General features: G+C 39.1%; 1 protein-coding gene across 3 annotated transcripts in view; it reads left to right on the top strand.

Annotated features, from left to right (window-relative positions):
- Positions 1 to 27,832, top strand: part of LOC107037605 (protein timeless homolog) — a 239,684-nt gene that overhangs the window by 26,143 nt on the left and 185,709 nt on the right. For all 3 annotated transcript variants that reach the window (XM_015256239.1, XM_015256238.1, XM_015256240.1), the window contains one exon: positions 5,028 to 5,125. In XM_015256239.1, coding sequence (XP_015111725.1) covers positions 5,028 to 5,125 — 98 coding nt within the window. The remainder of the gene's footprint in view (positions 1 to 5,027; positions 5,126 to 27,832) is intronic.

Here is a 27,832-nt window from a genome sequence, read left to right as displayed (position 1 = left end):
GCCGTAACTTTGCCATTACATGAATGTGATTTACGATTTTGTATTCTCAAATTACGGTTACATAAACGCGATTATTATTTCCTATTCGTAAATTACGATAATTTTTCTCGTAATTTATATTTACACTGAAAAAAATTGGTCTGAATTTTCCGGAAAAAGATCTTGCGTTCGATTTAAGGAGAAAAAGTCAATAGAATTTCAAGTTTCTCTGAATATGAAAGTAAAGTCCCAATTTTTTAGCGGCAAGAAGACGGAAATTCCACAATTTACGTAAATGTTCAAATGAAAATAGATATTCGGCCGATAGCGTTGGTTTGCGAGTCGTGTGAGTTTGCAGCACTCCTCACAAACCTTCGCTTATCGGCCTTATGACATAAGATACTATTAACAGTGCAGTTCCAACGGATTTTTCCATGCAATTATGAATTTTTAATGAAAAAACTCCTTGAAATTTCAGTGGACATGTTACTTGTTGAAAATTTCCAATTTCAGTGAAAAATTTTTAACCGTGTACTTATCGACAGTTAACGACGAAGAAAAAAAGTTCTTTCAAGCGTAAAGTACAATGTTTTTTCCATAAATTACGCATAAGTAAATCGCAATAAAATCACCAGACATCATATTGACGTTAAGCATGTATTACGTTTAGCAAACTGTAAATTGCCCTCAGCAAAACGCAATTTACGTTAAAGTTTTTCAGTGTGTGAACTGAACGGACGTCAATGATAAAGGCTGGAAACTCACATCCGGGGGGAGAGGTCGCAAGACTCATGAAATGAAAACTTGAAAATATCAAAGTGAGTTAACCAACTCTCGAACAACTCGCGAACCAATTTATATCCATGAAATCGAACAACCAGATGTGAGAAAATTCACATTCAAACCTTCCTTCAACTTTCCAATCTCATCTTAAACCGAAAATCATCTTGTGCGATTGAAAAGGTGAAAAATGAATATCTGATAAAAAAAAATCATGAAGATGAGAAAAGGCATTCTAAGGAGGTGGGGTTTGATGGTGTGTGCCAGAGGTGCCCCCATTGTGGAGGAACGGAGAAATCGCAAAAGGTGGGAATAGAAAGGGGCGCGAGTGAGGGGGCGGAGGGCGCAAGAGGGAAATAATGGGAATTGTATGGCGCTGAATTTCTATTCAGACAGCTCTCTGCTGTATTCTGGCTTGAGTTCAGGCTCGTCCTCTTCTTCGTTTGGACGAGAGTGTCGTCGAGGTTCTGGAGGCTTGCCGTCGCTTATTGGATTGCTCCGGGTACACTGGGCATTTTGCCCCTAGCCAAAGACCTCTATTACATACTTTTCACACACATATTCTGATCTTATGTACATAAAGGTCAAAATTGGATTTCTCACTCTTGCGACAAACGCTTTTCCTTTCTTTCTTTTGTCTCTTCAAATTGCAGAATCTATTTTTCACCCTTTACACGAGTATGAACACATGCAAATTAAAGGTGATGGGTAAAATGCAAGGAGGTTTATGAGGCTGATAGCTGGAGGAATTAGAGCTTTCGAATTGCGAATTGCGTCGTTGTGTCCAAGATTTAAAGGATCATTGTGGCCTGGGCAAGTTCTTAATTATCCATTACATTTTACTACGACAAAAGCGAATATTCCGAGTTAGGGATCTCTGGAGAATTCAATCGTAACTACAGGGAGACTCCAAGCGCATGCAAGCGAAGTAAATTTTGAATTTCTCTCATGTAATTGAATGTTGTTGGAAAAAAATTGAAATTACAGGACAGTTTAGTAGTAATTTTCAGGAAAGTGACATTGATTTCAATTAAGGGAGAAAACAAGTGGGAAATTGTTTTCGTCACAACATCGTCAATATATTTTTGCTAATAAATTAGCAATTTGCTTTCGAGTGGAATTCTTATAACGATGGATTTTAAAATGAATTCAATGATCAGTTGAATTCAACATTGCCTCAACGTTGAAATTTTTTTACCTTTTTCTGAATATTGGTCTCATCTTGCAACAAACTCTTTCCTTTTCTTCCTTTTGGCTCTCCAAATTGTAGAATTAATGTAAATTAAAGGTGATAGGTAGAATGCAAAGAGCTTTATGAGGCTGATAGCTAGAAGAATTAGAGCACTCGAATTGCGAATTGCGTCGTTGTGTTTCCATTTGAAGGATCATTATGCCTTGGGCAAGTTCTTAATTATCCATTACAATTTACTACGACAGAAGCGAATATTCCGAGTTAGGAATCTCTGGAGAATTCAATCGTAACTACAGGGAGACTCCAAGCGCATGCAAGCGAAGTAAATTTTGAATTTCTCTCATGTAATTGAATGTTGTTGGAAAAAAATTGAAATTACAGGACAGTTTAGTAGTAATTTTCAGGAAAGTGACATTGATTTCAATTAAGGGAGAAAACAAGTGGGAAATTGTTTTCGTCACAACATCGTCAATATATTTTTGCTAATAAATTAGCAATTTGCTTTCGAGTGGAATTCTTATAACGATGGATTTTAAAATGAATTCAATGATCAATTGAATTCAAAATTGCCTCAACGTTAAAAATTCTTTACCTTTCTCTGAATATTGGTCTCATCTTGCAACAAACTCTTTCCTTTTCTTTCTTTTGGCTCTCCAAATTGTAGAATTAATGTAAATTAAAGGTGATAGGTAGAATGCAAAGAGCTTTATGAGGCTGATAGCTAGAAGAATTAGAGCACTCGAATTGCGAATTGCGTCGTTGTGTTTCCATTTGAAGGATCATTATGCCTTGGGCAAGTTCTTAATTATCCATTACAATTTACTACGACAGAAGCGAATATTCCGAGTTAGGAATCTCTGGAGAATTCAATCGTAACTACAGGGAGACTCCAAGCGCATGCAAGCGAAGTAAATTTTGAATTTCTCTCATGTAATTGAATGTTGTTGGAAAAAAATTGAAATTACAGGACAGTTTAGTAGTAATTTTCAGGAAAGTGATATTGATTTCAATTAAGGGAGAAAACAAGTGGGAAATTGTTTTCGTCACAACATCGTCAATATATTTTTGCTAATAAATTAGCAATTTGCTTTCGAGTGGAATTCTTATAACGATGGATTTTAAAATGACTTCAATGATCAATTGAATTCTAAATTGCCTCAACGTTAAAAATTTTTTACCTTTCTCTGAATATTGGTCTCATATTGCAACAAACTCTTTTCTCTACTCTCTTTAGTCTCTCCAAATTACAGAATCTATTTTTCTCCCTTTACATGGGGATGAACATATGCAAATTAAAGGTCATGGGTAGAAGCAAACAGGTTTATGAGGCTGATAGCTGGAAGAATTAGAGCACTCGATGGTAAGTGGTGGTGGGTCGTGGTGTTGAAGCCACTCGACAATTCAACCACTCCCGGGGACAATTGAGTCTTTCCACTTACGTATCTCTGAATTCATTCGTTCTTGTGTTAATTCAACACCGTCCGTTCATATATTCATTTCCAATCAGCATCACTATATTGAATTTAATCTGGTGCATTGAAAATTGGAATATGAAATTTCAATGGCGACGAATGAATGAGAGATAATATTTCATTTTCACTCGGAATTCAGTTGTTGAGTAGACAAAGTACATATTTGTATTATTTTCAGTACATTTGATACTGCTTCAACACGATCATCCATATTGCCTGTCCTCATTGTGCACCAGCCTGTGCATGTAGTGATACTATTCTTCTTGTGACTACACTGGGGGATGGATTTTCCCTTACTCCATCTCTCGAGCCATTCAAACTTCGAGAGGACTTGATATTTCATGCGGAATATTCCTACAGTAGTCAAACTTTTCTCGAATTTATTAGTTTTATTTTCTCATTCAGCTAGGAATGTTTTTGTTTCTTAAATCTATCGTTATTGTACGGAGGCAGAAGTTGGAGAAAACCGAACATTTCAATTACCGAAAATGTCAAGTAATCGTGGGGCGAAGTCGTTTTCAGTATGGAAAAACTGATTCTTTTAAATAGTCTTAGAACGTAATATCCGCTTGAGGTAGATGACGGAGGAGAATTGTTCTCTCGCAGAAAGCCAATCGCTGATGAAGAAAAACGATATTTGAATGACAAATTTTTAATCTATTTCGACCATTTTTGCGTTCGAAATATTTTTTTAATAACTTTTAGATTTTTTCCCACATTTTTCAAGCCTTTCTTTATTTTTCTAGCTTGACTTTTGGATAATTGGAAAAAGTGACAACGTCGTGCCGTTCGAGGTATAAGTTGGCAGTACTGATTCACTCAGCTGTTATGTTCCTTCCCATAGCGAAATGTATCATCCATTCGTATTTGCCACACTTACCCCTCTACGATTTCTAACCTCGCCGTTGTCGCTATTCCAAGTTGCGCACGCAGAATACCGATTTTTCATGAGTTTTTCAATTATCCCGTCTAAAATAGTTTTTTGAAAATGATCAGAAAAGGATTTTTTTGTGCCAAACATGCGGAGCGTGCGCCGGAATGAAAATTTTTTGTCGCAAAAATAGATTTAGTAGTTTAAAAAAATTGTATTCTCTGTAGACGCAAGAAATATCATTTCTAGCACTACTACTTCGTTATTCGATACTCTCTACGTATTTTGTTCCCGAAAAATCTTTGTTTTATGCGAAACAAGGGATAGTAGTTTTTCGTTTCGGCTGTCTAATAATCACAGACAAGAAATGAACCCTTAAATGAAACAATAATAATTATATGAAAACTCCACCCAAGTGCGAAATTTCAGGAAAACGGCGACTTTTTTTCTATTTTAAATATTTTTTTTCCGAATTCCCATAAGAGCCCGTGTCAAAATGCATTTTTTAAAAAAATTCCTGTGTTTCACCCATTCTCCTAGACGATTTGGGATTTTGCATAGGGATTTTGAAAAAATCAAAGAATGTGTAAAAAAAATCCTCATAATCTGGATTTTTTTCGATCCCCTCTGACCACGCCATAAATACCTCAAGAATATCCAAGTACTTTGGATTTTTATCCGCCTTTTCTCTACTAATTAAGTGGTTAGTATAAATATCTTGTTATGATTATAGGGAAATCTGGCCGGAGAACGACTTTTTTGGTGCCCCGGAGATGCCTGTTGAAGAGGAGTTCTTGGCGCTTCGGGAGATATTCCACGCTGATCTCGGTGGTAAGTACTAATTTTTTTTTTTCACATTTATTCACTATCTCGGTTTTCACGATGGGAATTTCGATTTATTCTCATTCTCGAGCATAAACAGTTGCCCTCGCCAATGGCTCCATTGAAGAGGAGAATTGAGTTGGCTATTAAAAAAGTTGAAAAGCTATTGAAACGTCTGGAGAGGAAGTAACGATCTATTGACTATCTTTTGCATCGTAGTCGTCAAAGCTCTCCCCAAGGATCGGGGGAAGGGGGGGGGGAAGGTGGAGTGAAAGTTTTGTTTGTACTTGCTCAGACTGGATCGTTAGTACCTCTTAGCATCGGTTAACTACCAACTCTCCGCGTCATTCTCGAGATTTCCACCGATGAGTGGGAGAGAAGGACTCAAGTTTAATAGGAAATTTTTTATGTCCTTCGTAAAATGAATACCCGCCGCCCTCCAGTGATGGGTGAACAAAAGGGACTTTCAGAGGGAGGAGTGGTGGTGAGTTAAAAATATTATTAGGGGCACAGCTGTTGAAATTTGGAATTGCGAATTGCGTCGTTATGTGTCCACGATTTAAAGGACCATTGTGGCTTGGGTAAATTCTTAATTGTCCATAACACTTTACTACGGCAGAAGCGAATATTCGGAGTTAGGAATCTCTGGAGAATTCAGTCGTAACTATTATACAGGGAGACCCAAGCGGATGCAGGCGAAGTGTATTTTGAATTTCTCTTGTAGAATTGAAGGCTGTTGGTAAAACATTGAAATTCCAGCGATAGTTTGGTAGTAATTTTCAGGAGACAAATTGCCTTCGTCACCACATAGTCAATATATTTTTGCTAATGAATTAGCAATTTACTTGCGAATGGAATTTCTGTGGCGATGTATTTTTAATTGAATTCGATAATTCGTTGAGTTCAGTATTGCAGCTAACAGTGCCCTAATGTTGGTAGACAACATTGTCGCAATGTTGATAGGTAATGTTGCCCCAACAATATGCATCAGAATAAATTGCTCTGATTCACATGCTGAATTTGACGTCCAATTCATTCGAAAGTCGGTTACCAACTAGTTATTCAATTATTTCATTCATCGCAATTTGCGAATTTTCGTCAGCTCCATGGATTGAGTATATTCTGATGCCATGGCAGAAGTTTTATGCAACTTTTCTCCTCATGTGATGACATAATATACTATTTTAAACAAACAAAACAAGCAAAAATAAGGAAATTGCAAATTAGACTGGAAATTCGATAGAATTTCAAAGTTTTCAGCACCAGAAAGAACAGAATTCGCTAACTCTCTTGAATTACCAATCAAAACATGAATTTTCAATCCCAAATTAGTCTGGAGACTACATTTATCTAAATTATTCCGATTTCTAGTAATTTTTATGGAATAATTGCATGGAAATTTACAGTTTCCCTTGATTTTTTTCATCAAATGGAAAATTTTCAATTGCAAAATTCCAGGAAATTCCACTTTGGTTATCACTTGATGAAAATTTAAAAAAAATACTGGAAATTTCAGTAAATAATTTTTAACCGTATATTTTATTGCAACAAGAAGGCATTGTTCTCTCAAAAATATGAACTGGCCTAGAATTGTGTTCATCTCAAGGTGCGTCAAAATAAATTGCTGCTTCACATGCTGAATTTGACGTGCGATTTATTTGAAAGTCCGTTAGCAACTAGTTGTTGCTAGTTGTTCAATTTTTTCATTCATCGGAATTTTCAAATTTTCGTCAGCTCCATGGATTGAGTATGTTCTGATGCCATGACAGAAGTAAATTGCATTTCGTTTCCATGCGTCAATCAAAACTTCTGAATTGCAGAATGAAATGGCACGTTGCGCATTTGCCCTCGACTATTCCACTCATTTTTTTTATACAAAAAAATCTACTTCACATGCAAACAAATTTTCAACTAATCTCACACTTCACCTCCAATTTTTCAACTTAATTATCAGAAATTAAATCTGTAAGTATCACCGTGTTAATCCTTTTATCACTACATTTTTTTCGCAACATAAAAAGAGATTTAAGATAATGTCTGGGGCACAAGGCGAGACTAAAGAGTTCACCCTGTATTATTTTTTTTTTCAAAGATATGATTTCGGTACCTCGCAGAGGGACGGGGGGTAGTAATGTAATAACGGAGGCATATATCATGACACAAAATTTAATTAAACGCGGCCAAGCTTTCTCCTCCCTTCTGGTATTCACTCGGTGCTTATAATTTATGTATGAATAACTGCCCTGTTTATCGTTCCTGTTTCGTATCAACTCTGCCAACTGCACTTTAACCCTCCTTGTACCAACAATGTTCCATTTTGTTTCTACTTTATTGTTGTTCTTAATGAAACTTTCTTGAGATATTTTGAAAATAAAAATAACTCAACGTCCATTCAAATTCGCCTAATAATTCTACAAATTTAATACACGGAGAGAATATAAAATTAAGAATTCACACAGAACATCACTGAGAACCATTCGGGTAACATTTTTAAATTTCGTGGAATCCATTTTTTACGATTTAACATAGTAATTTTTAATGGACAAAACAGTATAAAATGTACGGATGAGAAAATAATTTTCGAAAGCATTTAAAACGCTTAATTTTTTTTTACCAATTTTTACTATTGAATTTATTGTAATTTTTTCTTACGATTTAAAACTTTAGTTTATACTCTCGCGACTCCGACATTTTACCCGAGGAAATAGCAGAAATTACTATGTTGACTACTAAAAATTCCAGCGGACGACCACAGCGTCGATTGTTTTAATTTTGGAATCTCCTCGCTCCGTCCACCACGCAATGGCCCAGGTGGCGGATTCTGTAATTCTAAAAAATTCAATCCTTCCTCTCCCCCTTGTATTCAGAATGAATATACGTGGAGCAAATTATAATTATAATGATAATAAGTTGCAAGGATGATAAAGAAGATTAAATATGGTTTCTCACTTCGGTTATTCAAAAAACCGTTTTCTCTCTCGCCCTCTTCCGCGAATATTCATTTTGAATGGCTGGGGGGGGGGGGGCGAATATTTTTTAACCGACGAAATAAAAATTCATGTTTATCCTCCTAAATTTTACTTGCGTTACTGAATCAATTGAATCAATTGAAAATTTTACTTTTATGCTACCATTTTCTATTATACCCACTCTCAATTTTTACTATGTTCAACAGTATAATTTTTCCAACGGTCTCCATCATATTTAATTTTATCACCCGTATTTTCCAGCACGTCGTAGTTTTTTATTTGTTCTCTAAATTCCTATATTAAACAGTTAATTTCTCAAATAAGTTCTCTAACAATTCTGGTTTAGGCCAACAATATCGTTAATCGAAAATTACCAAAAACCTAATTGTTCTGCTCGAATTCGAAAGTCTCAAACATGAATAATTGCTCTGCTTTCAACAATACGGTGGCTTTTCAGGATAAAAATATCTTTTTGTCATTCCGGTCGTAAGGCAGCGTTTCACGGACACTCCGCGTCCGTGAATCTCTGCCTACGGCCGTCATGACAATATTATATTTCGTCACTAGGCCGAAAAAAAACTTTTCTGGCGAATATGATTGCAGCCCTCGCCTTCGGCTCGTGAAGAAAAGTTTTTTTCGGCCTAATGACGAAATATACTATTCATAGAGGGAAGTTTATCAAGAAATATTTTGTCCCCCAGTTACAAGATTGCTGTCATATCATTATGATCATTTCATTTGAGAATTCTTTTTTTGTCTGTGATTATTGAATAGCCGAAACGATTGACGGCCGGGATTTGAACTCGGAACCTTTCGCATGTGAGGCAACGAACTTACCCACTGTGCCAAGCCACTGGGCAATTATAATGTATCTTTCAACGAAAAACAAAGAAGGTTAAAAAGATATTACCAACTCGGTGGATGACGATAAATCCCAAAAGGCGAGCACTTTCGAAACCCAACGATGACAGCTTTCCCGAGGAGCCGCAGGTGCGTGTAACGAAATATGGGGGAGAGGGGTTAGAGGGTATCTGGAATTCATTTTACGAATTCCAAACGAAACCGACGACTAGTCGATGTACAGGATAAAGACAGAAAATGGAAGAAAGAGAGATGGAGGATAGATATTATAGTAAAAGCATTAGTATGAGCTGTAGCGATCGCGGAGAGAGAGCGGAGGCAATTTAATTAAAGAGCGTTGGAACCATGTGCCACCCCTCCTCTCTCTCCCTCCCCCACCCCCGCCGCCCTCTATTTCTCCGTCAATGAGACTGACGCCGGGTAACATATAATGAAATATACGCATGTCATGTCGGAGCGAATTAGAAGAAAGAATTCAACTTGTTGCATTTTAAAACGTGACTATTTTTCCCCTCTCTCTCCCTCTCGCTAGTCAGTACTGACTGACGTATTGATTGACATTAATTGCGCGGTCCGTCGCGACGCCATCAGCCATGGTCCCCAGGCTTACTCAACCCACCTGTCTCTCCACTGATGCCACCTCTCCGGTTTCCCCGGTCCATCTGCATGGTGTGTCACGTATCTGCCACCACGTATTCAACGGCCAAATGATACAGGGGGATGGGCGGTGGCGTTGGTCACTATGATTTTGCGACAAGCTTGGGTGTAACCCTCTCGCCTGCGAGGTCTTAATTGAGCGGCAACATGAAGAATCCAAATGCGAGGATTGTTTGAATATATTAGGGGGCAGGGGAGGGTGTGCCTGTAGCGCCCAGCGGGTAATACCGCTCACCCGATTTTCTCGAAAATTTCTTTCTGCTCCTGATCATGAAGAATTTGATGATAGAATGTGATTGTCGGAAAAATTTCACTTTATTTACCACTTTAAATATGAAAAAACACGTAACGAAGTTTTCAGGTCTACAATGCAAAATTTGTGGACTTGTAATGAAGGTTTTTGATAGTTTCAAACCCTGAATTCTCATATTAAACTGTGGTTATTCGATTCGTGGTACTTTCACGCGTAATTTGAGACCAATTCGAACTCAAAAATCCACTCATGTCAATAATTATCAACAATTTTGTTGACGCCGAGCGGAGCCGGTAATACCGCTCATAGAATCGGCCACGTAGTTGCTCGACAGCACTCGAGTACAGGTTAGGTTGCAGCGCGAGCGATACACGCAAAACCCTATGAGCGGCATTGGAATCGTACCGAGCGTTATTACCCGACGGCGGGTAGTACCGCTCAATAGGCTCTCTCTTTTATTTTCAATCAATTTTGTGGATTCTAAGGAGAATTACGCGTCTACACTTCCAGGATAACAAGTTCCATGGTTAAAGAAGTCTCACAAATACGTTTTTTATACTCAAGTTGAAATATAAAATATAAAACTGACATTTCCCCTTAGGTGGGCGGTACAGGCACACCCTCCCCTAGTGACGGGATTTTCGGGCTTTTGACGGTTGATTGCGGGGTTTTGGAGAATTTGGAACACACGGAAAGAATGTAAAAGTATTTTTTATTGTGAGGACACCACAATAAGACTCAGAGACTCTTAAACTTCCATTAGCTTTTTCTCCTTAAATCGAATTCAAGATCTTTTTTCGGAAGATTCATCCAAAATTTTCCAACAGCGTAAGTGAAAAAGACCTAGAAATGGATTTCGACTTCCCAGAGAGAAATATCCAATAAAAATTATGTATCTTTTCCGTAATTCCAGAGCGAAATGTGGTTGTAGGAAATTTTACGGAACTGTCACGGAATTTTTCGAGACGTTCCGTAATTTTTATCTGAACCTCCTCTGAAAAAATTACGATACCGTCACTTAAATTTTCTCACTCGACTGCGTAATCGGTGAGCGAATTGTGAGTTCCGTAATTTTTACCGAACATTTCTCTCCGTGTTGGTAATTTTTCGCCAATTTTTTTGTTCCGTCTAATATTCAAAATTGAAACCTCAAAAATCCCCCCACCCCGTTAAAGCCTCAACCTCCAACCTTGAAGAATTCATAAACACAGTTAACCGCTGTTTCAGGTACCTCCTAACCATCTCGCCAATCTCATAGAAAGCGCATGATATGGATGTGCTGACGATCGCGCCTGTTTCCATCCAACCGTGCCCTCACCCCAAGTCTCACTATTCCTCCAGCACTCTCGTTAACATTCATGCCCGCCCCACCACGTACCTTCACACCTTCCCGAGTAGTAGTGCCCTACCACCATCACCGCCATACTCTTTTCTTCTCCATTCTCCACCCCGACGCCGTTAAAAGTGGCGAAGTGCGAACGGTTACGATCGGACGAGTAACAGCCCACTGGTTTCCTGACATTTACTCGCATGACATTCCCCTACACCAACGACCAAAACTACCGTAACACTTCTTTCACTCACACTTATCCCTCAATCCACCCCTGTCTCATCGTTAAATGTTAATTTCATTTTTATACCTCTCGTCTGTAATTTCATCCTTCCACTCTCGTTGTCGCTGAGTTTTTTTTTTCAAAAGTTATTCACCCCCGAGGTGAGAGGATAATACATCTAATGACGCACACCAGAGGATCTAATAAAACTTGTGGGACGATATGAAACCCCTTGAATGCTAGTGGCACGACCCAATAAAAAAAATATAACTCGTGGAATTTCATGACGCGGGACAATAGTCCCTTTGATCAATTCAGATTGTCTCCCGCGATGAAAGAGGGGGAAAAAAATGATTGAGGAATTTATTTTGTTCGTGAAGTATTTCCAATAGCTCTCAGTTCCTTCGGCACGTACCATATCCTTGAAAAAGTCGACGGATTTTCGGTTGAATTCTTCATATGTGGTGGGTGTTTGGAGTTTTCCAAGTATGCCAGCGGTGAAATTCACATTTACCCAAGGCAACACCAGCAAACACACCGTTTGGACGGATCTCAGGGCCATACGTTTGCATTCCACCCACATCCTTTTCTTTTTATCTCAATTTTATCGTGTTTTTTTTTTGTTCTTTGGGCTCTCTTTATTTTTTCGGTTTTTCGGGCTAGCACAAACCGACTGCCCTCGTCCCAAAGCGCCTTCCATTTACCTATATCTAGACTCAATGGCACGTTTTATTTCTCTCGGTTTTTTTTTCCGTTTCTTTTCTGATCAAACTGCGATTCCGTGTCGAGTGTTCTTCACAGTGAATCATTTCTCACGGCTCTGTTCAACATCTGTATCCAGCGGATGAACCAATTCTGTTGGTGACGTGATTGAGGGAATGTCTCGGCTGAGATGTGGAGTTGAGAATGAAATTGAAGGTGGAAGGATGTGGGGGTTTGGCGCAGATTGTAGAGGAGAATGTTGTATCGTTTGTTATTTTTGTATGTGAATATTAGGTCGCGGATTTCATTCAGGATGTTTATCCTGTCAAGTGGACAACTCAGTTGAAAAGAAAATAAAATTGACTAAATGATTTATGAATGATTATTCACGTTACAAATTATTTTTCTCATCAAATTAGAAGTGTTATGGCGTACTTTTCCGGTCTCAAGAACAATAATTAAAGAAAATGTTGATAAATAATGGGGGATTTGTGATTGCAGTGGTAACAGTCGCATTTTGATCGGGCAACATCGCAGGCTTCGGCTAGTAGTGGGGTTGTAACAGTGAGAGGAATGTTTGTGTGCGTTATACGTGTCCGTATACTTCCAGCACTGAATTATCGTCACCGACTTTACCGACCTCGATCAGCTGTTGTGCGGTGTTGTCGCGTTGCTCGACGTGTAATGGTGGTCGATTTTTTTTAGAGGAATTCGAAAATCAATCGAAGATATCACGCCTATATGGCCCGGTCCCGTACTTGTTCTCGCCGGCGATAGATTCTCCATAGTCTAAAATAAATGGCTTGTGGTTTTTTTTCAATATCTTGAGTGTCTCACCCATGCAACATCTCGATCAAAGTTCAGACGGTCACGTTTCTTCCCTAAGCGTAATGTTACAAGAAGTGATTTTCAGAAATTAATTTTTCACTAGGGTGGCCCGCTTGAAGGATTAAGATTATTAGTAACGTGTGGCTCAAATATGAACCTGGCATATGAGACAATATCAAAATTANGTTCAGACGGTCACGTTTCTTCCCTAAGCGTAATGTTACAAGAAGTGATTTTCAGAAATTAATTTTTCACTAGGGTGGCCCGCTTGAAGGATTAAGATTATTAGTAACGTGTGGCTCAAATATGAACCTGGCATATGAGACAATATCAAAATTATGGTAAATAATGTGGGTTTTGGCTAAACATCCTTAAACGAAGCACCCGTGAGGTTGTCGGGGACATTTGCGTCGGAAATTAAATCATTTTGCTGGAGTCGCGTCATTAATGGTCTGCGATCCGTTGTTTTTTTCGTCTCAAGGGTCCTCGGTTGCCTTTGATGAAGGAACGCATGGAGAAGTTGATGAAAAGAGAGAATGTACTTCACATGGCGATAATAAAGGGTAAATGAGAGTCTCAGACTTTGTACACATTTTTTTTAAAAGCTCAAGGGTAAATTTAATGCATAATCCAGCCACAGAAGAAAAACACAAGTTGATACCTAGATTTTTGCACAAGCTAGAGTGATTACAGTTTTTTTAATGGAAAAATGGGAATATCCCGAAAACTTTATGTGAATGGGTATATATATCTTGATTGATTCAGATAGCAGGCATCGAAGCGAATATTTTGAAAATGAAAAAATCGGAATTGGTCCCCTAGTTTTGAAGATATTTGCGGAAAATGATTTAAAAAAGAATCGCTTTTTTTCGAAAACTATTTGATCGATCAGGCTGAAATTTTACACAGAGTTAGTTCTCATTAAGCCCTATAATCTGACAAATTCTTCCCCATACTTTTATAGCTGTTTGATTAAACTCAAATGAATAAAAAAATTTTCTGTGATTCGATCCTAAAGACTTGAAGAATTGCAGTGACTTAAGAGACTATGCAAACAAAAATGAATACTTTGCCCAAGAAGTGTATACTGTTAAAAATTTTCGTCTGAATTTTTCGTGCCAAATTCCACAAATTTTTATGGTGTTCAAGGTCCACTGAAATTTCATTAAATCTTGTCATTGAAAAATCAAATATTCCATTGATTTTCTGTTCAAATGATCTGGAAATCAATAAAATACTTGATTTTTCAGTTCAATTATTCTGTGAATATTCAAAAAAATCAGAAAAATTCAGGGAACAATTGGAAATTCATGTCATTTTATTTCTGAACATTCATGTTCCACTGAAAAACTCATGAATTTCCTATTCCCTAATTTCGATTCAATGTCACTCTCACGAGATTTTCTATAATATCTTCCATGAAATTAAAAAAAATTTCTAACCGTGTACCGGACATTTCAGCCAAAAATGTTCAACACTTTGAAGTAATAGTCCAACCGTTTCGAATCATAATTAAATCTCCTACCACTCAGCCAATTACGGTCAATCAAGCAGCAATTATAATAATTTTACGAAGAAATCATAGAAAAACTAATTTCATTCTGATGAAGGACACTTTGAGTGTTCGAAACGTTGGCGACAAATGAAATTAGTTTTTCTATGATTTCTTCGTAAAATTATTATAATTGCTGCTTGATTGACCGTAATTGGCTGAGTGGTAGGAGATTTAATAATGTTCAACACTGTTACTGAATGACACCTGACAAGACAGTTCTGCGAGGTTTTTTCTTCATCTCGTGGTTATGCACACACTAAGAAAAAAAATTTTTAGCCGAATATTTATTAACTTGAGAGAAGCAATTATTTTTTCAAAATCGTATTTCTCTAATCGATTTATTTCCAGGCGAACCTGATTAGGTTTTAACTATGACAATCATGTTGCTTTAGAGGATGACTATGTTCAAGGTCTTGTGACCTTGAGAGAAACCCGTCCAATGATTATTCTTTTTTCCTAAATTTCTCATTTACTAGAGGGAAGAATTTCGATTAATTTTCTAATATTGATAATCATTGAGGGGTTCATTGAAGGTCAAAACTAGCATGATCATCTTCTAGAGCAATATAACTGTCACAATTAAAACCAAATAAGGATCGCCTGGGAGTCACTCAACTGTAGAAATACCGCATTTAAAAACTAAATACTTCTCTCAAAAATACTTTTTTCTCAGTGCATGAAATTTTTAATACAAGTCTAAACCTCAGCCACCCCAAGGTCAAATAAACTCTCAACATATTTACATAAACTCGACATTGCTTTCCTTTGTTCTCCGTTGGTCCCAGACGTTGCATGAAACTGTTGCCCTCTCGTGATATTATCCAACTGTAATATACATATTGCAGAGTAAGGGGGTTGCTCTGTTTACTTTTTTCCATTTGTTTTCATCTCTATTTCCCTATATATCCACCGTTTGATCTTTTTCCACAGTCAACTTTACTCGAGGAAAAAGTAAACGGGTAACCGCACAAGTATCGCCTTCAGAGGTTCTCCCACCCTTGGAAAGGCGACATTTACTCATACACACACACACACACACACACACACACACACACACACTCTGTATACCCTCGGAGTGTCCTACCCTCAAGGCAAAGAGGGGCAACGTTATTAAGTTTACAAATGGTACCAAGCTCGCGCTCGAGCGCAGCCCCCTTTTCTCCCTCCTCCTCTGCCCGTCTCACTCTTTCTATCCTCTCTGTCCTCTACACTAGCTCGACGCTTCGATGCTTGTTAATAAAGTTACGATTTAAGGGTAAATTGCATGAAATTGCGTCAGTTAACGCTGCATATATCCCTACTGGGGCCCATGAAGTTGCTTGGAAGAGGGTATTTTGAATCTTTTATATCGAGGATGGATAGACTGATATAATGACCGTTAATTTGGTCTCTTGTTGTAAAGGGATGTGGGGACTCATTGTGTGTAAGGTTTCATCTTTGTGGATGTTCTAATTACCGGGTACACAGGCGTTGTTCAAAGCTCACTGGACAATGTGTGTGCTCTGACCGTTTTCTGGAAAATTAATTAGTACGTTTTTAGTTATTTGGTGATGTTTGAGTTTAGACTGCTCTGGGGGAGATTCGGTGAGGGGATCAGTGCTGATGTTCAGTTTCGTTGGGTTAATTGGGGGTGCTGGTTTAAATTTATGGAGTCTTTGATTGGAGGGGAATTGTCAAACGGGGGAATTCACTCAATGAGGAATTATTTTTAATCAATTTAGGAAGAATTTTTGGATCTGAAGTTTTAGGAATTTTGTCACTGAACATTGATAATTTCGTGGAAAATCCGTGGGAACTGGAAATTTTAGGTTCATTATTCCGGGAACATTAGGGAACAATCAGGAAAATTTAGAGAGATCGCTCCTTGAATTCCAGATTCCTATGAATTTTCAGGAATTCCAAAAATTTTTAAGCAATTGCATTAATGCTCTGCAAATTCAAGGGATTTTGACAGTGAATATTTATTTTCAGAATTAATAGCCCAAGAGCTTCAAAATTATCGGGTATTTCCCGATAGCTTCGTTGCAAACAAATGAGGGTGTCAACTTTTGCAGGTTAAAAAATCCCGAGCTCCTGCACGAGAGATTTTTCTGCTAAACTTGGCACGATGGTTTGTTTGCAGGGGAGCTTGAGGGAAATACCCGATTAATTTTTAATCTCGAGGGGTATTTGTCGGATTATTTTTCCCAATCGGATTTTGGCCAAGCAGAGTGCAGTGGCCAATATCAGAAGATGAATTGGGGAAGATTTCAACAAATTATGTTAATAGAATAAGCCGATTTCCATAGACTGTCAAATATAAGATTCTATATGAAATCAGCCGAAAAAATGAAGAGCTACTGCGAAATATTCAGGTAAAAAAAAATGAAGAACTGCTGCGAAATATTCAAAAGCTAGGAGGAAATATCCGAAATAAAACTGCCGGGTAGCCTCAAATACTGCGCTCTGATTGGTCGAAATCCGATTGCGAAAAATAATCATTTTAAAATTCATGTAAATTGTGGAATTTCCGTCTTCCTGCTGCTAAAAAATTGAGGCTTTACTTGAATTTTTAGAGAAACTTGAAATTCCATTAACTTTTATCCATTAAATCGAATTGAAGGTCTTTTTCCGGAAAATTCAGCCCAATTTTGTGTAACCAGTTTTTCATCCTCAATACAATGATTTCTAGAGTTCAGAGTCTAGATTATATGAGTTTCTTGAAATTAATAACTTGGTTTTGCATTTTAGAAACTTTCTTTCCTCTGCTTCAATGGAATATTTTACTGAAAATTATTTCACGTAAATTTCAATCTGCAGAATTAATAGTTGAAACAATTGGCAGTGAGAATTTGGGAAAGCAAGACGGCATGAGAAGAGTGTACCTCTTAGTAATTTTGCTTCCGAACAGAAGCTTTGTAATCGTTCAAATCCAATTTTTGGATTTTTTTCGTTGTTGTTGAACACAGAGCTATTCAACTATAACTATAACTATCCATATTTGAGACTTTCAAATTCGATTAAAACAATTATTTTTCTAGAAAATTCTAGACATTTCGAGGTAATTTGAGAAGTTTCTTGCAATTTCGAGAAAATTCAAGGAGTTTCTAGACATTTTAAAGAAATTCAGGGAGTCTCTAGAAAATTCGAGAGAATTCAAAGTGTTTCCAGAAAATTCGGGGGAATGCAAGGAGTTTCTAGGAAATTCCAGAAAGAAGGAATGACCACGTACAATTACAGCTGCATCGAAGATACAGTCGCCTGCAATTTTTTTGGTAATTTTCAACTAACGATTTTGTTAGCCCAAACAAGACTCGATTGAGAATTTGTTCGTTTTCCTCTCTATGTACATTTACCTTAACTGTCCATATGTACCATGGAAAATTTTTCAACTCCATTGTACTCCATGTACTACACACAACTGGCATTAAAATCCTGTGAATTTTATCTCCTTCTTTCCAACAAGAGCGTTAAAACAGTAATGCATTCGTAACTTGTGTAGAAATTGAATAACGGTTGTGCTTGAATAATACTGATATGTAAATGGGTGGTGGTTGATGGGGGGGGAGGGGGTGAAACATGGCGCGAGTGGAGATTGTGAGGGCTGGAGTAGTGGTGAGGTGCGAGGGAAGAAGAGAGTCGTGGGGGGTTTTTCAGTGAGTAGATCTGGGCTGTAGGGAAGAGGTGGAGGTTGAGCTAGAGGAAATGGTGGTTTTGGTGGAGATAGACGGAGATACACTGGCGTAGACGGGGCGCCATTTATATTGTATCCCCCAAGCCTCATCGTTTCACTGGCATCACGGTTTCTCAGTCGTGACTCCCAACAAAGCTTTTGGGAACACGTTTCACATATTTTAAATTAGATCTCCTGACACCTCATTTTGTTCCAAATACAATCAGATGTTTATCATTTTTATCCCCGTCTTTTCTGCTGGATATTGGGTGAGGGAGGAAGAATGAAGAACTGGTGATTAAATTCTGGAGTTTGAAGGGTGTATGCTGGGGAATGATCAATTGTTGTCAATTATTGAGGTTAATGGAAAATCATAAGTAGTTTACTTATAGAAAACATGGAAGGATTGAGTTGTTTTTAGCGAGGCTTCTTAACCCTTAACGATATCCAAGTATTTTGGCAATTTTTTCTCAAGTGAAATGCTTTTCTACTTTTGTAGTCGAACATCAGAGCTTTCATTTGAGCCCGTTTGACACTAAGTTTCCGGACCTTTTAGAATGATTTTATTATTTAAACCTTACAGATCTGAGTTCGAATCTCGATATTGAAGAGAACATTTGAAAAATCTGAAAAAATTAGAAAGTTGACTTTCGGAGGGAGATCAATTAAACAATTTAAAAATTGCAATTTTAGGAAATTATGAGCATTTCCTATAGATAATTTGTTAAGAATCAATTTGCCCCCATAAAAATCATTTGTTCGGAATCGTAACAAATTTATTCTTATTCAGAATTTTACTAGAAATCGATTTTATGCCTAAAAAAAATTGCAAAAGTTTAAACATTTTTAATTATTTATTTTTCAACAGCGCATGTTTAAACAAAATAATAATTCTGTGCAAAGTGCAATTTTGATGATACTGAATATTCATGATTTTTTTTTCCAAATTTTTCTCGCGCAATTTAATTGACAAATTTGATGCTTGAAAATGGTTGAATCTATAGTGTGGTCTGTACCAAACTGTAAACAGTAGTTGGATATCCTTAAGTGGTCGCAGCTCTTCACCGAATGTAGATCGTTCCAAGATCCACTGTTAAGAGTCTTGGAAATTTCTAACAAGTAACATTTCCACTGAAATTAACATTGACATTGGAAATTCACAATTTCATGGAAAAATCCGTGGGAACTGTAACTTTGAGTTTAACTATTCCGGGGAAATTAATGAAAAAGTATGAAATTTCAGGGAGAGGCATCTCTCCCTGAATTGCGGTTTCCTCTGAATTTTCAAGAAATTCCTTCAAAATTCCTGAAATTTCAAGAATTTCAAAGGAATTCCCTGAAAATTCAAGGAAATTTGGCTGTAAATATTCAATTCCCCTTGAAAATTCATGTAAATTGTAAAATTTTCGTCTCATTGCCGCCAAAAAATTAGGTCTTTACTTGAATTTTCAAAAAAACTTGAAATTCTGTTGACGTTTTCTCCTTAAATCATATTCAAAGTCTTTTTCCGAAAAATTCAGCCATGTTTTCAACAGCGTACTATTGAAGTGAAAATAATTGAGAATTATAAATTTTTGCTCTGATTTTGTGCAAAAATTTCCTCAAAATAATTAACCATTTCCTTAAATTTAGGGAGCAACAAACCCTAGGAATTAATTCCTAGGGTTTGTTGCTCCCTAAATTTCTAGTCCGACAGAGTTCTGAAATTCAGGGTTATCTACTAGAAACTGAAAATTCATTTTTTCTGTGTCCAAAAGAAAATTCATTCTACTAATGTCCAAAAGAAATCCTGCATCGGGGAAAAAATCATGCTGCCAATCAAATTGATTTCAGACAAACAAACACCCGAAGTTTCCCCCCAAAATCTCACTATAAATTTTTTTCTGAAACAAATTTTATTGGAAGAGGTAAATTTTTTTCTCACTGCACAATATTAAAATTATCATAAAACCAAACTCGTGAAACCCCCCGAATTATTTTACGGTAATACGATCCACCCCCGTATTTTTCTGATTGCCCAACCCTCCCCATGAATACATCCCTATCTGCGTATATACTTGCCTCCGGGAATCAATGACTCGATTGGCAATTACCGGTTTTTATGGGCTGGAGGGAAGTCATCCCCCAATCGGTTAACATACAGGGGTGGACACATCCGCTAAAATAGAAGAGCCTGGAGGGAGGAGTGGCTGAAACAAGAGGAGCGCAATATATATAACTCATACGATAAAGCGTATCGCACATACACTATCCCAAGCACCCCGCTATTTATGCAAATTGGAATGCCTCTGAGGTACATTGACATCGAGTGGAATTCGGTAAGAAAATTTGATATTGGTCGAGGACAAGCCGCACAGCGAAGTCCCTCGCTGAAGCTTTTTTTTCCTCCCCTCATCACTCACCAACCGATTCATAATCCCTCAAGTTTTTTCGACTCCCACTCCATCCTTGAGGCTCGCACTTTACCGATCCTCGTGAAAAATCTTCTCAACTCTTAATCCGCGGTTAGTATTACTCGAAACGTGCGGTGCCTGCTGATTTTTCATATTTCGTACCACTTGTTAATTTTTTTTTCCGCTTGTCTCTCAGAGTACACTGTTAAAATTTTCGGCTGTAATACCCTGAGAGCTTCAAAATGTTCAGGTATTTCCCGATAACTTCGTTGCATACAAACGGATATGTCAAGTTTCGCAGGTTAAAAAAATTCCGAGCGCTTACTCGAGGAAGGGTGCGAATGGTTCGGGCGAGTGATGGGAGAAATGAATTTTCCGCGTACGGAGAGAAATATTCAGTAAAAATTACGGAACAATTCACGTAATCCGCAGTGGGGAATCGTTTTCTGGCAATGTCTATAGGAATGGAAGAGAAGAAATATGAAATGTAGAATCATTCTCGACGCAATAATATAATAGTATATTTCTAGCCTAGGGAGGGAAAATAAAGGATCCTCAGCCGCCAGTGCAATTACCAGCTGAGCCGAAGGCGAAGTTGGTAAGCACGCGGCTGAGGGTCCCTTTATTTTACTTCCTGTGGTTAGAACGCGATTTTCCGTCTCGGCGTAGGCGCAAAGTCAGAGTTCCCTCCCGCGAAGCGGGAGGGAAATGTAACTTTGCGCCCACCGGGACGGAAAAAAAAATTTTTAGTTCTGCATTTCTGAGGCAAGTGAGGGTTTCAGTGGCATTAGGAGGGCCAGAAAATACAGAATCAGAGTTCACTCGGCGGAAAAATTCGATTTTGCCGAAAGTCGACTTTCCCCCCGAAAAAAGCCTAAATATGGCACTTTGGCTGCGGGTGAAAAAAATTTTTTTTTTATTTCTGCATTTCAGGGGCAAGTGAGGGTCTCAGTGGCATTAGGCGGGTCAAAGAATACAGAATCAGCGTTCACTCGGCGCAAAAATTCGATTTTGGCGAAAGTCGACTTTCCCCCCGAAAAAAGCCTAAATATGGCACTTTGGCTGCGGGTGAAAAAAATTTTTTTTTTATTTCTGCATTTCAGGGGCAAGTGAGGGTCTCAGTGGCATTAGGAGGGCCACGAAATACAGAATCAGCGTTCACTCGGCGGAAAAATTCGATTTTGCCGAAAGTCGACTTTCCCCCCGAAAAAAGCCTAAATACGACACTTCGGCTGCGGGTGAAAAATAAAATTTTTTTATTTCTGCATTTCAGCGGCAAGTGAGGGGCGCAGTGGCATTAGGGGGGTCAGAAAATACAGAATCAGCGTCCACCCGGCTGAAAAATTCGATTTTGGCGAAAGTCGACTTTCCCCCCGAAAAAAGCCTAAATACGGCACTTTCGCTCGGGGTGAAAAAAAAATTTTTTTTATTTCTGCGTTTTTGGGGCAAGTGAGGGTCTCAGTGGCATTAGAGGGGTCAGAAAATACAGAATCCGCGTTCACCCAGCGAAAAAATTCGATTTTGGCGAAAGTCGACTTTCCCCCCGAAAAAAGCCTAAATACGACACTTGGCTGCGGGTGAAAAAAAAATTTTTTTTATTTCTGCGTTTTTGGGGCGAGTGAGGGTCTCAGTGGCATTAGGGGGGCCAGAAAATACAGAATCCGCGTTCACCCGGCGAAAAAATTCGATTTTGCCGAAAGTCGACTTTCTCCCCGAAAAAAGCCTAAATATGGCACTTAGGCTCCGGGTGAAAAAAAAAAAAATTTTAGTTCTGCATTTCTGGGGCAAGTGAGGGTCTCAGTGGCGTTAGGGGGGTCAGAAAATACAGAATCCGCGTTCACCCGGCGAAAAAATTCGATTTTGCCGAAAGTCGACTTTCTCCCCGAAAAAAGCCTAAATATGGCACTTAGGCTCCGGGTGAAAAAAAAAAAAATTTTAGTTCTGCATTTCTGGGGCAAGTGAGGGTCTCAGTGGCGTTAGGGGGGTCAGAAAATACAGAATCCGCGTTCACCCGGCGAAAAAATTCGATTTTGCCGAAAGTCGACTTTCTCCCCGAAAAAAGCCTAAATATGGCACTTAGGCTCCGGGTGAAAAAAAAAAAAATTTTAGTTCTGCATTTCTGGGGCAAGTGAGGGTCTCAGTGGCGTTAGGGGGGTCAGAAAATACAGAATCCGCGTTCACCCGGCGAAAAAATTCGATTTTGCCGAAAGTCGACTTTCTCCCCGAAAAAAGCCTAAATATGGCACTTAGGCTCCGGGTGAAAAAAAAAAAAATTTTAGTTCTGCATTTCTGGGGCAAGTGAGGGTCTCAGTGGCGTTAGGGGGGTCAGAAAATACAGAATCCGCGTTCACCCGGCGAAAAAATTCGATTTTGCCGAAAGTCGACTTTCTCCCCGAAAAAAGCCTAAATATGGCACTTAGGCTCCGGGTGAAAAAAAAAAAAATTTTAGTTCTGCATTTCTGGGGCAAGTGAGGGTCTCAGTGGCGTTAGGGGGGTCAGAAAATACAGAATCCGCGTTCACCCGGCGAAAAAATTCGATTTTGCCGAAAGTCGACTTTCTCCCCGAAAAAAGCCTAAATATGGCACTTAGGCTCCGGGTGAAAAAAAAAAAAATTTTAGTTCTGCATTTCTGGGGCAAGTGAGGGTCTCAGTGGCGTTAGGGGGGTCAGAAAATACAGAATCCGCGTTCACCCGGCGAAAAAATTCGATTTTGCCGAAAGTCGACTTTCTCCCCGAAAAAAGCCTAAATATGGCACTTAGGCTCCGGGTGAAAAAAAAAAAAATTTTAGTTCTGCATTTCTGGGGCAAGTGAGGGTCTCAGTGGCGTTAGGGGGGTCAGAAAATACAGAATCCGCGTTCACCCGGCGAAAAAATTCGATTTTGCCGAAAGTCGACTTTCTCCCCGAAAAAAGCCTAAATATGGCACTTAGGCTCCGGGTGAAAAAAAAAAAAATTTTAGTTCTGCATTTCTGGGGCAAGTGAGGGTCTCAGTGGCGTTAGGGGGGTCAGAAAATACAGAATCCGCGTTCACCCGGCGAAAAAATTCGATTTTGCCGAAAGTCGACTTTCTCCCCGAAAAAAGCCTAAATATGGCACTTAGGCTCCGGGTGAAAAAAAAAAAAATTTTAGTTCTGCATTTCTGGGGCAAGTGAGGGTCTCAGTGGCGTTAGGGGGGTCAGAAAATACAGAATCCGCGTTCACCCGGCGAAAAAATTCGATTTTGCCGAAAGTCGACTTTCTCCCCGAAAAAAGCCTAAATATGGCACTTAGGCTCCGGGTGAAAAAAAAAAAAATTTTAGTTCTGCATTTCTGGGGCAAGTGAGGGTCTCAGTGGCGTTAGGGGGGTCAGAAAATACAGAATCCGCGTTCACCCGGCGAAAAAATTCGATTTTGCCGAAAGTCGACTTTCTCCCCGAAAAAAGCCTAAATATGGCACTTAGGCTCCGGGTGAAAAAAAAAAAAATTTTAGTTCTGCATTTCTGGGGCAAGTGAGGGTCTCAGTGGCGTTAGGGGGGTCAGAAAATACAGAATCCGCGTTCACCCGGCGAAAAAATTCGATTTTGCCGAAAGTCGACTTTCTCCCCGAAAAAAGCCTAAATATGGCACTTAGGCTCCGGGTGAAAAAAAAAAAAATTTTAGTTCTGCATTTCTGGGGCAAGTGAGGGTCTCAGTGGCGTTAGGGGGGTCAGAAAATACAGAATCCGCGTTCACCCGGCGAAAAAATTCGATTTTGCCGAAAGTCGACTTTCTCCCCGAAAAAAGCCTAAATATGGCACTTAGGCTCCGGGTGAAAAAAAAAAAAATTTTAGTTCTGCATTTCTGGGGCAAGTGAGGGTCTCAGTGGCGTTAGGGGGGTCAGAAAATACAGAATCCGCGTTCACCCGGCGAAAAAATTCGATTTTGCCGAAAGTCGACTTTCTCCCCGAAAAAAGCCTAAATATGGCACTTAGGCTCCGGGTGAAAAAAAAAAAAATTTTAGTTCTGCATTTCTGGGGCAAGTGAGGGTCTCAGTGGCGTTAGGGGGGTCAGAAAATACAGAATCCGCGTTCACCCGGCGAAAAAATTCGATTTTGCCGAAAGTCGACTTTCTCCCCGAAAAAAGCCTAAATATGGCACTTAGGCTCCGGGTGAAAAAAAAAAAAATTTTAGTTCTGCATTTCTGGGGCAAGTGAGGGTCTCAGTGGCGTTAGGGGGGTCAGAAAATACAGAATCCGCGTTCACCCGGCGAAAAAATTCGATTTTGCCGAAAGTCGACTTTCTCCCCGAAAAAAGCCTAAATATGGCACTTAGGCTCCGGGTGAAAAAAAAAAAAATTTTAGTTCTGCATTTCTGGGGCAAGTGAGGGTCTCAGTGGCGTTAGGGGGGTCAGAAAATACAGAATCCGCGTTCACCCGGCGAAAAAATTCGATTTTGCCGAAAGTCGACTTTCTCCCCGAAAAAAGCCTAAATATGGCACTTAGGCTCCGGGTGAAAAAAAAAAAAATTTTAGTTCTGCATTTCTGGGGCAAGTGAGGGTCTCAGTGGCGTTAGGGGGGTCAGAAAATACAGAATCCGCGTTCACCCGGCGAAAAAATTCGATTTTGCCGAAAGTCGACTTTCTCCCCGAAAAAAGCCTAAATATGGCACTTAGGCTCCGGGTGAAAAAAAAAAAAATTTTAGTTCTGCATTTCTGGGGCAAGTGAGGGTCTCAGTGGCGTTAGGGGGGTCAGAAAATACAGAATCCGCGTTCACCCGGCGAAAAAATTCGATTTTGCCGAAAGTCGACTTTCTCCCCGAAAAAAGCCTAAATATGGCACTTAGGCTCCGGGTGAAAAAAAAAAAAATTTTAGTTCTGCATTTCTGGGGCAAGTGAGGGTCTCAGTGGCGTTAGGGGGGTCAGAAAATACAGAATCCGCGTTCACCCGGCGAAAAAATTCGATTTTGCCGAAAGTCGACTTTCTCCCCGAAAAAAGCCTAAATATGGCACTTAGGCTCCGGGTGAAAAAAAAAAAAATTTTAGTTCTGCATTTCTGGGGCAAGTGAGGGTCTCAGTGGCGTTAGGGGGGTCAGAAAATACAGAATCCGCGTTCACCCGGCGAAAAAATTCGATTTTGCCGAAAGTCGACTTTCTCCCCGAAAAAAGCCTAAATATGGCACTTTGGCTCCGGGTGAAAAAAAAAAAATTTACTTCGACATTTCTGGCGCCTCCGAGTCTTTCATTACCATCAGAAACCTTAATCGATATAAAAATTAAGAATGTAATCGAAACTAACTTTTATTTTTGAGGCTTTGCAGAGGCTCGAATAAGCCTTGACGTACTGAGCCTCAATACTCAAAGCCCGTCCCAGGCCTGAGTCACTGACTCGCCAAACCTAGGCTCGCCCAGGCTTGTTTCCATCGTCAGCCTATGTAATTCGTACCTGGTATACAGAACGCTAGACTCAATGTAATACTCGGTGATGTACTCGATACTCGGTTAGTTTGATACTGTACTCTNAATTAAGAATGTAATCGAAACTAACTTTTATTTTTGAGGCTTTGCAGAGGCTCGAATAAGCCTTGACGTACTGAGCCTCAATACTCAAAGCCCGTCCCAGGCCTGAGTCACTGGCTCGCCAAACCTAGGCTCGCCCAGGCTTGTTTCCATCGTCAGCCTATGTAATTCGTACCTGGTATACAGAACGCTAGACTCAATGTAATACTCGGTGATGTACTCGATACTCGGTTAGTTTGATACTGTACTCTATAGGTGAATCTCTGACTAGGCGATGTATACTCTTTGAGGAGTAGATTGATACTACTGAAATTTCATATTTGGCGATTTGCTTGGTGATTTGCCCGTGAACCCAAAGGGTCCCGAAGTCGGTCGAGATTTTCCGTTGAGCCCGGTAACTTCAGACAATGACTTATTTGCTGCGTTTCAAACAAACCTTTTTGTAAAACCGATTGAGTACTACAACAAATGTGATTACGAAAATTTCGCTATCTCCCTTAGATTCCGAAATATTCCTCAAAAACTCAACTGGGAGATAAGTCGACTTGAACCGTTTTACCACTTCGCTACTGAACTGATAAAAGATCTCTCGTTAACATCATATATAGAAATTTCATGTGAATTAGTTGTCGTTACTGAAATTAAAAAGAGCAGTTGTTTTTACCAACTGCAAGATGATTTATTTGAAATTTCAAAATGAATTTTCCAACAATGGAGGGTCACCTGAAAAAGCTTTCCCAAGCTCTCGTTGAACTAAATCTGACGTCCTGTACCAACAACGAGAGTTGTTTCTCCCGGTTTTTTTGTAGTTTTTATCGCATGATTTCCGAGCCCGCGGGTGTCTTGTTCTACGAGTGGTTTATATTTTCTACCACATAATGAAAATAAGCCAAGCTGAGGAAGAAAGGAGGCTAGGAAAGGAGGAAGAACAGAAAAAAAACGGAGAATGGAGAAGCATTTGGAAGGTGGATTGCCGTGCAAAGAGTCTCTGGTCTACATCCCTACTTTCTTTTCATGCTTATACAGCGCATCTTCTGCTCAGCTTGTTGACCCACATACAACAAAAGTTAGGAGGAAAAGTGTATCGTCGTGTCTCAGTGGAATCGTTCGGATAATTTGTTCTCAGGAAAAATGCTGGTAACGTTGTATAAAATTCTCAAGGAGAGTCGAGGATAATGGTATTCTCAGCAGTGGAGTCATTCCGTGGGTGAATATACATATAGAGCAAGATGTAGGAAGATGTATTTTGAGGAGAAAGATCTGGCGGGTAGTATCTTTCATTATGTATCTCCAATTTCTTTTATTTGCCTCGTTTTTCGCTCGGAGGTTATACCTTTTCGTCCAATACGCGTCCAGGAGGTGAGTTTAGTGACTAGTTTTCATTTCCTTTTTTACCATTCCGGACCTGAGGCTGCGATTTACGGACGCGTTGCTACAGTCGTTGTGACAAAATAGTAGATTAAGGTATTTATGGCGTGGCGGACATGCAGGAGGTGAGGCGGAGGGGAATCTATTGTTTTTCTCGCAGAAAGCCAATCGCTGAACAAAAAAACGATACTTCAATTACAAATTTTCAATCTATTTCGACCATTTTTGTGTTCGAAATATTTTTTTAATAATTTTTATATTTTTTCCCACATATTTCAAGCCTTCTTTTATTTTTCTGGCTTGACTTTTGGATAATTGGAAAATAATTAATGTGGATAGAAAAAGTGACAACGTCCTGCCGTCCGAGGTACAAGTTGGCAGCACTGATTCACTCAGCTGTTATGTTCCTTCCCATAGTGACATGTATCATCGCAACCCATTCGTATTTTCCG

This window comes from Diachasma alloeum, unplaced genomic scaffold, assembly GCF_001412515.2.
Source record: "Diachasma alloeum isolate Michigan unplaced genomic scaffold, Dall2.0 Dall_scaffold_00256, whole genome shotgun sequence".
NCBI lineage: Eukaryota > Metazoa > Arthropoda > Insecta > Hymenoptera > Braconidae > Diachasma > Diachasma alloeum.
The sequence above is the reverse complement of the archived record's forward strand: the minus strand, read 5'-3'. Positions and strand labels throughout refer to the sequence as shown.